Source organism: Calonectris borealis, chromosome 7, assembly GCF_964195595.1.
Source record: "Calonectris borealis chromosome 7, bCalBor7.hap1.2, whole genome shotgun sequence".
Lineage (NCBI taxonomy): Eukaryota > Metazoa > Chordata > Aves > Procellariiformes > Procellariidae > Calonectris > Calonectris borealis.
The window spans coordinates 35,047,047-35,059,483 of NC_134318.1; the positions used below are offsets into that span (position 1 = coordinate 35,047,047).

Consider the following 12,437-nt stretch of genomic DNA (forward strand, 5'->3'; position numbering starts at 1 on the left):
ATGCGAAGTGATTGCTTCTTGCTCTTCTCCAATAGGCCTCCTCTGCAACAGCACACAGTGTTTTCTCAGTTGAGGAAAGAAAGAACATGGCGTATATAGATCGAATACAAAAGTTTCTTGTCCCCAGCAGTGAGCTGGAAACTTCAGCTCTGCAAATGACTCATTTTGTGGCCTCAGGCAAGTATTTTCACCTTTCTGCTCTTGTTTTCCCATATGTAAAAATGTGTGATAACATCAACTTAGTCTGCAGATTACAGAGGTTATGAGAGGATTCCATGCAGAAGACCACAGACAGAAAGCCAACTTACAACTGTGCACACGAGAGGAAATACAACTTATTACAAGGAAATAAGAAGGCAAGCAGGACTATTTGTCAGGACTGGGTATCCAAACTCCCAATTGAAATTACTATATTGCACTCATTACTCAGCCTATACCCAAGCTTCTGACTAAGGCATATGTTGCTTACTAACTGCATACTACATAATACTAACATTGACTGTTTCTTCCACTAAAACTGCAAGGAGCTCTTGACTAGTTAAAAAATGGAAGTAGGAAATCAGTTCCAAAGTCAGCAGAAGGAGCTAGAAAGAGGCCTTACTTATAATTTAGATAGTAGTATCTTTCCTTACTTAAAAGAAGACTTGTTAAAAAAAATCATCATACATTCTTACCTACCTTACAGAAATACATTTGATGATTACAACTGAAAAAGAATATTCAAATTGGTTTTCAACTCTTCTACTAGGTATTCTATTTATTCATAGTAGACTGCACAAGGAAACAAGGCTGATCTGTTTCTACTCACATTCAGTTCCGTTCTTCCCGAGTACTAGCACCTAGTATTTTCAGATTTAAGTGCATTTGCCTTCCCAAGCTCTCCTAACAACCACTGGTCTTGGACATTCTTAAGCAATGCCACAAATTAGAAAACATTTTCTGATAGAAAAGCAAGGTTTGAAATTCACTTTCTAAAAATAGCCACAAATCTGTTTAGTTTTGACCCACCAGATATAACAAAATACCTTAAGCCAACTGAATCCTTAAAATACTTAGGTATATCAGTGTATGTTATTTCTGTAATATTTTTACCGGTCTGTTAATGACCTGCAAATATGTCTGGATATTCTTAATCCAATATAAATTACCATAGATATTTTGTAGACCCCGCTGTAGACCACATTGCCTTACAGACTGTGCTGTTGAGCAGCCGTTAAATTTCATAAGCTACAGGTTATGAAGTTGATATTACAGCAAAATGGCAGTTCTCCAGGACATGCTCTGTGTTTTGATATCTGCAGTGTGAACATTTTTAATATATCAGCTAGTTTTTGTTCTTGTTGTTGTTGTTGAAATGCACTGAACAACTTTAACTCAAACTCAGGACTTGAGATTTGTAATTTGCTGCACTATTATACATGTAACTGACAATTTTTTGTGTCTTACACTACATTTTCTTAAGGTGATCTATAAAATCAGTGATTCAGCATTATGCATAGGTAACAGAAAAGAAAGTTTGCCTTGCAGTCTGCATCTTCTTCCCAACATACCTTCATCTTTGCTCTCCTCATAATGGACTCTATCTCACTAACTTGCCTTCCTGTGATTTTCTTCCTTAGCTGTTATCTTCCACTTCTGCCTTAGATTTTTGCAGGTTATGTGAGAGCATTTATTATGAGGACAAAGGTTATACGGACTTTCAAGGAACAGGACTCTTAAATGGATGAGAATTTTTGGAAGTGTAAGTTATATGCATGGAAATACAGCAAGTTCGAGAAGGCTGAGCTGTTCTGTTATTCACCAAAGTACATCTGAGTTGATATTCTTTCTCCTTAGAACCAGATTAGTTCAGCCACAAAAGATGACTTTTTTTGACCCTGTGGACTTCTCTGCCAAGAAAAAAAAAAGGTACTGATGCTTACAACACTGAAATGCCTGAAAAAGTCGTATGAAAATAGGAGAAAAACATCATTCCTTTGAAAATTTTGGGCCAATCTTCTGCTAATGTATTTCCACTTTTAATCTCTAAGATCTTATGGGCTCAAAAGGTACCAATAATGAGGCCAAGAAGTGAAAGAGATCCTCTAAAATAATGAAAGAGGAGTCTTGATTACTGAAGGAATCATATTAAACTCTACATCTCAGGTAACGACAAATAAAATAGTATATTAATAGCTTTGCATTTTCAGCCCTATTAGTGTTCTTCAGTAGAAGAAGGATGCTTAATATCATTTTTGTTCTTAAATAAAAAGCACCTTTCCTTCCACAACCAAAACATCTGACTTCTGAAATGGCAGGTGTTGTACCAGCCAGGCTTCTTTTAGTGTAGCTGACGCTCCTCCCCACATCCTGCAACTGCAGACAGCAGATCTCTCAAGAACTGCATATCGAGGTGCACAGATCTTCTCACATAACCCCTAACAAAGTCAAATGACCTGTCTGCCTTCTGTCCCTCTTCACATCACCAAGTGACTTCAGGAGATTTACTGTATCTTTCTAAGGGAAATGTGACCTGGAAAAGGCCTACCTTGCTCTTGAAATTCTGTAGTTATAAAAACTACATGGCGAGAATTTTAACAATTTAACCATTAGAATAAAGGCATTAGCATCAGTATAAAAGTTATTTATTTCAGCATGGAGTATTTCATTTGCAAGTAAGGGATCAGCAGCTTATTCATCAGAAGGAATACTTACATAGATAGTATGGCCTGGAGAGCCAGGTATACTGGAACCTGGTCTGGAATAAATACTTTCTGATGATGTTCTTGTAGGCTGAAAAACAAAAAGTAACTTTTCAGAGCAACCTGAAGCCATTAACATTGGTAATTTTGGTTTTAAGTGAAGAAATCTGCATACATCTTGAAATAAACTGAATTTAGGAAAAAATGTCAACACAAATGCAAGCATTCTGGCAAATTTCACAATCTTGTGAGGCAAGTGGGCTTTTTTTTTTGGTAGGGGAAGGAGTGCTGTGAGAGGGTAAAGAGATTTTCTAAATCATACAGTGTAAAAGACTGACAACAATAATGAACAAAATCAAACAACACCTGTCAGAGACACTGCAAGGAGCCATACAAAGTACAATCCAGGATAGTCCTGCTGGTCATTTTATCAAAACGTTAGTTCACAAACAGCTAGAGGTATCAGCAGTTCAGCAGACAAAACTGTTGAGAGGAGCACAGCACACATGTTATCACTTTCCAGATGTTCCATCACTGGATTTCCATTATGAATACAGAACTGAATTCAATCCTTCTAAATAGAAGGACTAGAAATCCTTGGCTTGGAGCTGTTCCTTACATCTGCAGCCCAATCTAGATGCAACATGAAAGATAAACTGTTGATTGAAATGTCATGATTCCCCATACTGCAAAAGTCCTAATGTTTAATGACAATGTCCTGCAAACTGAAATTCATGAGAACAGTCACATCCCTACAGAGTGAGTGCTGTTACACATTTAGTAGATTTTCCAACACTTCATCAGGACTAAACAGACACTCATTGCTTGGGAGAAATTTTGTGAGAGGAGAAAAAATAACTTATCACTGAGATGTGGGGATCCTGAAAACTTGATGAATTTGAAAAACATCTATTTGATCAAAAATTACCCAGGCTATTGTGGCAATTACTCCTAAATTCGGCATGCAGCAGACACACGAAGGTAGTCAACGATATCCCACTCACAACTGAGAAACCATGAACAACTTTTGCTCCCTAATTGACTGCAAAGAACCAAATCCCATCACAAAGCAATGCATCAGCAGATTGCTCTGATGACACTAGCGCAGTAGGATACTTTAAAGTCACTGAAGATTAAGTCTTGGTAAATAGTCCTTACCTTGTCAGCTTGTGACATTGAACTAAGGGACCTTCAGGCACACACTGAAGAGAAACAAAGCTTGACAGCCTGGCTCACTGATTTTTCTTAGGAAATATCTGGAGTGAACACAACAACTCTATTGGGCCTTTCTTATCTCTCAGCATACATTTCCTGAAAGGATCCTTCAACAGACCTCAGAGCCTTTCTACCTTTTATTTCATAGCCAGGAAAGCTATTGGAACCATCCGTATAAAAAATGCTGAAGACTAGTCATGGATCATACAGCAGGCTTTCTCTGACTTCAGTTGCAGAAATGAAATCATCACATTCAGGGAGGGTCATCAGAAGAATAAAAAGCTTTGAACATATTCCACCAAAAAACATGAAGATTCAGATCAAACAGAGAATAGATGTGGCCGTGGACTGACACAGTCACAAATCCTCTCCAGAGCATGTCTGAGAACACTTTCTCATCTGGACCTTTATGTGTTTCTTTCCTTTTCTCTATATAGCTGCAAATTCCTACATCCCAAAAGGGAACAGAAATTTCTCAGCTGCCCTTAAGCTCCTCCCATGATGCAATCAAAGCAAAAAACCCAACAACAACCACTTGTTTCATGGAAATGTTACAAGAATTAAACTGGAAAATCTGGCTGTTGTTGAGAAACACTTTATCCCCCCTTCCATTCTGCCATTTCACACCACTATCTGTTTGAGTGGAGACACATGTAACATGTTGCTACAGTTGCTATGGAAAACAATTGTTTTCATTACAACATAGGGAAAAGTATTAAGTAGTTGAGGTACTGTTAGGGGTGTCTCTGTTACCTTTGGCTTTTGGCAGACATACTTTAAGAGTTTTGTCTGCTCAATTCTCCCTGTTGTAGGAAAACAAGCGTTAGAGGCAGTTACGACTTCTTCCCACCTGGCAGGCCCTCTGGGTTGCTCTTCACTCTGGATCTTTTATAATCACTTCAGAAAACAAGAAATTCTCAGCCCTCGGTCCATCAGCTTAGTCTCATCTCTTAGTGTCACTGCTAAAAACCTTTTCAGCAAAGGAAAATCCACTTGTATTTATCACTTCAATGAATTTATTAAATAAAATTAGACACCTTAAGGACATAGTTTTAGCCACATCCTGCTAACAACTTTCTTAGGTGCTCTTAACCCTGCAGTACAGGAGCAGTTGTCAGATGGACTGGCAAGTTGCAGCACCTGTTCTTCATTTCCTCACTGTGTTTCTGCTCCAAGTTCCTCATTACCATCCCATTAACACGGCCATGAGCCAGATATGACACCCTTTAAAACCGGTTTTCTATTTTCTGTAATTCTTTCTGCGTATATAAATTTTACCTTCCATCTATTGCAAAGCTCCACATTCCCTGGGCAGGATGCCATCCTGCCAGCCACTGCTGGAGCACACACTGTTCCTCTCCTGGGGAGCTTAATCCAAGCAGACCTGGAACTCTGTGGCTCTTCTATTTGCCCTCAGTCCTGTGTCTTGCTTAAGTTTACAACATACCCCTGATGACAGTGCATGAAAAAGAGGACTTCTACATCTACTCACCCCTCCTGCCTCACTTTGCCCTATTTCTTGTTCTGAATTACACAGGCTGTTTCCATCGCAGGTGGCTATTTCCTACTTTGCTGCTCCCATATGGTCTGGAATCCTTCACAGCTTTGCACTTTCCCCTAAAGACTTGCACTTAAAAACATTTGTGCTGCTTGCCTTAATAAACATACACTAAAGATTCCTTGAGATAAGCTGTTCCTCTGACATACTTTTAGTTGCTATGGTTGGCTCCTCTCCTAAGGGACCTATAATAGCTCCTGACTGAAAACTTGTGACGGGGTATGGCTTTTATTAGATTGTACATTACATCTTCATTAGCAGTCGAGAATCCCTGGCCCTGTGTACCACTGTTGTGACTTTATATCTTAAACAAGTGGCAAGAGACACACTGGAAGGTCAAGTTCTCTACTGATTTAACTGCAATGGGGTGTAAACTCCACCTTAGAGGAGAGCTGATCAGAGTACAGGTAAAACAGGAATAGTGGCTATCTCTGATTTCACCTTTAACCTTCAGTGGAGATATGTGAGCATCTCTTGCACACATTATTGGAAGAAGACAGGTAAAGAAATTAGAGGAAACATCCTTTAATACGAATGCATTAATTTAGAGGTATTTCCTTCCATCACAACAGTCCTATGACACTTGTTCTACACTCCCAGCAACAAAACAAGTTAAGCTGCCTTACTTCTTCTACAAACAGATCTGGAACACTCTTTATATGATTGGTTTTGTTCTTGAAGGTTTCAAATAGAGCTTTTCATAATGTCACCTCTGTGCAGAGAAATTTAAAGCAAATTTCTATGAAGAACTACAACTAATCTTTTTTTCCTTTCTTGAGGTGCATGGCCTTTCTCCACATTTTCTGACAGTAGAAGAGTCATCTCTTTTTTTCTTTCCTCTTCCACCCAAATGTATGTAACAGTAGTAAATATATCAATAAGGGATATCTGTACCAGATACAGGAAGTCTGTGAAGTACATGAAAAAAATCAATAGAAATTCAGTCAATAGAAATTCACCCATGTCATTAAAGGAGCCAAAGGAAAGAACCAGATCACAACGTATCTAAAGTATCTGCGATACTTCTCAGTATTTCCCACTTTATCACAGGCTTCTTATTTTTATGTTTTTGTTCTTCATTCCATGCATTTGTTTTCAATGCAAAAGTTCTTTACCAACTTCATTTGCAGATTGGCAGAGTATCACCAACTGTCATGCTCATCTCTTAGGTTAACTGTGAATTTCAATGCTCAATTATCATATCACCCATGCATATGCCCCAAACTGATTAACTTGTTATTTCAGTATTAGATTGCAAAGCTTAAGATGTTCATCTGCATTCACCTCAGTTTGTCATGTCATCATGCATGGCACATCATCTAAATAAATAACTTCTTAAAAAAAAAATCCACGCTAGAGCCATTCACATCATCCAGATGCTGCTACAATGTGGTGGCTCTGGCTTTCTCAAGTACAGATGTTCAGAATCATGCTCTATAAAAATTTACAAGTGCAGGCAACCAGATCAAAACCGATCCCAAGAACATCTGGCCAAACGGATGCACTATTGTTTAACAAAGGCATCGCCAGCATTGTTTACAGTACCTGCCTTAGTTTTTTGATAGAGTTCATTATGCAAGGCGGTGATAATAGCTGCAGAAGAATGAATACGTTTTCACTTAACATTTAACATTATAGCTTAAGCAAATTCTCTAAACCTCAGAAGCTACTTTAAGTGAAGCGTGTTTATAAATAAGCTAATAGAAGATTAGGATGTAATTTATTCTACTAGGCAGACACAACTTTGCAATAGCAAGGAATTTGGCTTTCTCAGTACACCACCTGCCGCTCTGACTACCTGCTTTTACAGTTATTTAGGACTTGGAACCAGGATTCATTAAACACAGGCTTCCTATGGATTTCAGTAATTTTCAGTTGCTATGTACAAGACCAATAAAGCACCTCAATGTTACAGCATATATTGTGCCTGTCTGCTAGTTTATTTGTACCCTTCTCCTTACAAGAGTGTTTCCTTCAAATGCATGCATTCATTATTTCTCTGCCTAAAAAAATCTATGCTATGTACGCATCAAGACAAAACTAATGAACAGGTTTAGTTCAAACTCACACAGACACACATATTAATAGGTTACCACTAATTTTTCTTTCCTTTCTAAACACAAAGGCCAGAGAGGAGAATGAATTTTCAGCACATAATCATTGAAGGCACGTTGCTACCAAACAAACTCTTTTACAAGACTACTCATGCAAACGTAGCCTTCACCAAGAGTAAGTTAAGTGGAAAGCAGAAGAAATAAAGTGGGAAGTCCAGAACATACTGAATTCAACAGCAAACTTCTCAGAGAATTCACCAGATTTCACCCTACAATTTTCAGTGTACAACTGGCATGTAGATTCAAGCCTTTGGCCCATCTTTATAGCAACAGCCATGATAGTATCTTTGGGTCTACTCTGCAGAAGAACACTTGAAGGCAAAATCTGCCTTGAATTATACTTTGTATAATCAGCATGTAAATCTAAACAGAATTTAATACTGACCAAATTTACATAAGAGGATATTCATCTGATGTTAAGGTATTTGTATCCTACACAGTCTACAAAGCAAGAAAGAGAACATACCTTTATTTTGACATGGGCTACTCCTGTTTTGTCTTGCATATTTTTCTAATACATTGGATAGGATTTGATTTTTTAATCCTAAGGTTCTTGGATTTCAACACTGGAAACACAGACTTGTGCATGCTAAGCTGAATACAAAAAGCCACTACACTGGCCTAAAAGATGAGTGAAATGGTCCCACAGTTTGCTCTTCTCAGACTCCAACACTCGATTCGATAAAGCCTAGGACTGCAGAGACATTGCCTTCCTTAGGAATACTGATAACACATCTTTATAGCTGTATTTTCTTAATACATAGTTCTGTAGCTTACAGAAAGAGCAGCGTTCAAGAGTGGTTAATGCATTGCAACATCCTAAGTTGACTGACTAAAGTACTGTGCAGGACAAAGGGTACAGGGCTTGCATCAACTCCCACTGAATCACAGCATTGGATTCAGGCATGTAACACTACCCTACAGACTGCATCTAACACAGGTATCCTGCCCTGGCTGATGATATGACTACGTCTACTTTGCAATTAGAGATGCGAAGTCAGCATGAGCAGACACAATGGAAATCCAGTGGCATGGACTCTATCAGTCTGTCTGCCTACTGCTAGCCTGTACTAAGTCCACACCAGTACATTCTTACTTCATCATCAGGTGAAAGCTACCTCAGGTGTGCCTGCATGCAGTACAGCCACATGTCCCCACACAGCACACACAAGTAATAAATAAGAACTGCCCTGAAGGAGAAGAAATGGAAGTGGGTGGTGTTTGTAGGTGCAAAGCAAACCCGGGGAAGTCCGAAAGCAGAAAGTTCAGAATCAAGTGGATGTGCCCCGGATTAGAGAGAGGCAAATCTCTCGGGCAGCACATACAACATGTCCAAACCTGGAATTTTGTAAATATTTTCTCAACTGAAGTATTCATATGTAGTTGGTCAATACATATAAAAAACTGATTTAACTGATGGCATTTTTTTCTCTAAAAAGCATGAGCCATTGTTCATTAAAAACTACTTCTTTTTAACCATCGCTTTAAAGTCAGATGTTTTTCACGATTTTCATTTGCTTCATATTTGCATTCTAATTTTTTGTTTTAGAAGAAAAACTTTCTGTAACACTGGAAGAACAATACTACAGCCCCAAAAAGCTCATACGAACCTAAAAATATTAATTTTAAGCATTTCATTAAACAAAATAAAAAATGTGAGAATTAACAAACAACACTGCACCACATGATGCAAAATACAGCGTCAGTGCCCCGAGTGGCAAGTGCTAGCAGGAAAGCTGTGTGGCAGAAGTAGTAGCAAGCACAGCAAATGATAATAATGAAGAATCTTCTCAGTAAAGAAGACCATTATCAACACTATGAAAACACAACAGCAAACCTCTGCAGAGCGTGGCCTGCGCAGAACCAGACTCTTTGGATAAAAGAACTCAGATGAGGAATGCTGTCATGAAACACAAAAGGGAAAAAAGAGTGAAAAGGAAAGCAGTTTCCCCAGCTCAATGGTTAAGCTCTTTTTTTCAATCAAGTTACTAATACCTACTTGCTAGATAATAATCTGTGCATTAAAATATCTATGCTACTTATTAATCCCTACAGAATCATAAACCAGCAGACAGTTGTAAAAAATCCTAAGCAATGTATATTTTTAACATACATATGGTTGCTTTATTTCTGCTTGTTTTGGCTTTGTAATCCTCCACAAATATCCAGTGGGAGGAAGATCTAAAGCAACCGTTGTTTTTATGAACTCCCTCTCAGATCTTGACCAGCTAGAGTGCTGATTAGTTTATGCCACAATTCAGTCACTGAGAGAAAACAGAACTTGCTGAAAATTTCTAAAGCGACTTCAATGATAAAAGGGCTTTTTGTTTTGTTTTGCTTTATAGGGAAAGGAAACCCAGCAGAGCAAACAGGCCAAGTCACTGGCTTTTTGCAGAATCACCAGAAAATCTAGGCCTAACCCTGAAAGTGGCTATATCATCTATTTGTCAGCTCACAAACCAGATTCTGATTCTCACATCAGGTCTAAGTGTATGTCATCAAGAAACTGAAAGTCAATCAAAGTACAGTTCATAATTTAGTGGTGACATGTTCAAATAGCACATAGTTCCCCCAGTTTCATTTTTTTTCTGTACCTACCTGTTTGCTACTACCTTCATTTGAATCAGCAGAATGAAACGTGTCAAAGTCATCAAAGTGAGCTCAAACTGATTTTAAAATAAGATGTCTGACTTTGCACTGGAGTAGACAGAGACTATCTGTGATGTACAGTTGAAGCTAAAAATTCTCCATCTCTCCAGCTAGCTTCAGTACAGTGCAGTTTTCAATGCCTTTTTAAAGACATATTAAATCTCTGCATCGAAGTTCTCATCCAGGAACAAGGCAACCTCGGATAGCTGTGCCATAACATTTCTCAGATGTTCTCTTAACATGCATTCCTTCGCTTCACTTCATTTTCCTGCAACAACTCACTTAGGCAAAGTCTTGCAGGTGGATGAATTCATTTACTTCACTCACTTCAATTAAAATTAGCCGAGGGGGAAGAAGACTGACATGCTTGAATGTGTGACGATAAAAAGGAAAATATTTGAAGAGGACTTTGGCCATTTCCATGGGGAATGGAAATAAGCCAAGTGATTTATAAGGTCAGCTGGAGAAGGTTCGTAAGGACCGCAGTGTAGTCAGGAGTGCTTTGATAAGACTCTTGGGTCCAAGTGAAAGGGAGGTATTGTACCCCAACCACTCACTACAAAGCATAAGCGTTCTGACACTTAAGAAGGGCCAAAACACTGTCTTACATTCAAATTGTTAAATGAGGAAGAAAATCCAGTCCAGCATAATTTTCCATTTTCTTATGGAAAGTCAAGAGAGAACAATGTGCGAATGCTGGATGGTACCTACTGTGATGTTTGGCTGTGCTAGATCCCATGCCCATCTAGGGCCAATTATACTTCTGTATTATCAGTACAGCGCCCACTAACATGAACGCTGCTCAGCAAGAATTTATCTGCACACTACCTACGATCATAGTAAATTCTCTGCAGGGGATGTTTTACAGACCAGTGCACCTGAACAAATTCTAAAGGACGTGACTTCCTGTGGATGAGGCACACATAAAACACAACCCAGAGGATATCCTACATATTTCCATGCCAGTACCTCTTAGTTTCCTTGTCTGAAAGACATTTTATTCATATACAGTCTCTAATATTCATATCCAGAAAAATTATCGAAGTTCAAAGGACCAACTGAGACATCAAAAAGAGTAAATTGAACAGAAGATTAACTAGTGAATATGGGCTTAGAATTGCCTGGTGCATGCAAAAAGCCAGGCTCCAGCATTTATCAGTGCAGCATTATTGCCATCAAGGATTTGATCCAGAAAGTTTGTCTAGCTATACCCTCCAAGGGTAACTGTAGCTGTTCTTGGCATTCAAATTAGGATCACTTTAGGCTGGGGCTTATTTGGATGGCAAAGGAAGAAGAGTCCATATTGTCTAAATGGTGTAAATAACCACGCAGAACAGGGGATAACTATAGAGCAATTATACAGATGTGCAAAAATACTAAAATGTATCATAGCATTTGCCCTGTTCACATTTTCTCCTTAAGAGTCTCTCTCACAATAATTGAGATATGAAATTAAGTGTTTTAGTGACTTTGCCATGTCTTTATGTCAGTAAATGATACTATCTTTAAGGCAGTGCACTGAGACAGGTATGTAAAGGTGGTGAGCCTAAAAAACAGAGCAATACCTCTGAAGTGCCTCCACTGTTTATTCTGCCAGAGTGATGACAGCTATGTGAAAAAAACATGGGAAAAGTCACTCTTCTAAAAACAGCATTCAGTTATTGTGCGGGCAAAATATCTGGTGTGTCATTGCCACAAATTCAGCTTACCCGTAGCTTATCTTCAGTCTTAGTGGATTGCTTACAGTCGGGATGCCAGACAGTGGAACCTGAGGGAAGTAAAAAACCATCTTTATTCAGAGTAAAGCAGATGACTTCCGGTCATGACAAGCCAGTTATAAAAGAGAATCTCTTCGTTGCATCAGACGGTGAATCTGTATGAACTATGCAAGTAATTCACATTCAGTTCTAGCTCATGGGAAATACAAGTGAAACAAAAAAAAATATTCAAATCTTTGGCCCATCTACAGCAGCCTCTTCCTGAGGCTGTCAAAGCACTTTGCACACATTCTTAATTAAAACTCGAACAGCCTCAAGCAGCAAGTCAGCAAGCACCAGCTGGAGGAACTGAAAGACAGAGGGTTTCTCTGGGCAGGATAGAGAGTAAGAGCCAAAGAACTGGGTCACCGTTACCTGATCTGTTCTCCCCTTATGTACTGCACCACATGTAAAAAGGAAGTCCTACTATAAGTCCATTAATACTGGTAAAGTCCTATGACTT

The 12,437-nt window shown here is 38.7% G+C and overlaps 1 protein-coding gene across 1 annotated transcript in view; it reads right to left on the reverse strand.

Moving 5' to 3' along the window:
* ABLIM1 (actin binding LIM protein 1) overlaps nucleotides 1–12,437 on the reverse strand; it is a 110,117-nt gene that overhangs the window by 35,920 nt on the left and 61,760 nt on the right. Inside the window, exons 7-9 of the mRNA XM_075155132.1 lie at nucleotides 11,927–11,985; nucleotides 9,406–9,468; nucleotides 2,695–2,772 (exon numbers count right to left, since the gene is read on the reverse strand). Of these exons, the coding sequence (XP_075011233.1) occupies nucleotides 2,695–2,772; nucleotides 9,406–9,468; nucleotides 11,927–11,985 (200 nt within the window). The remainder of the gene's footprint in view (nucleotides 1–2,694; nucleotides 2,773–9,405; nucleotides 9,469–11,926; nucleotides 11,986–12,437) is intronic.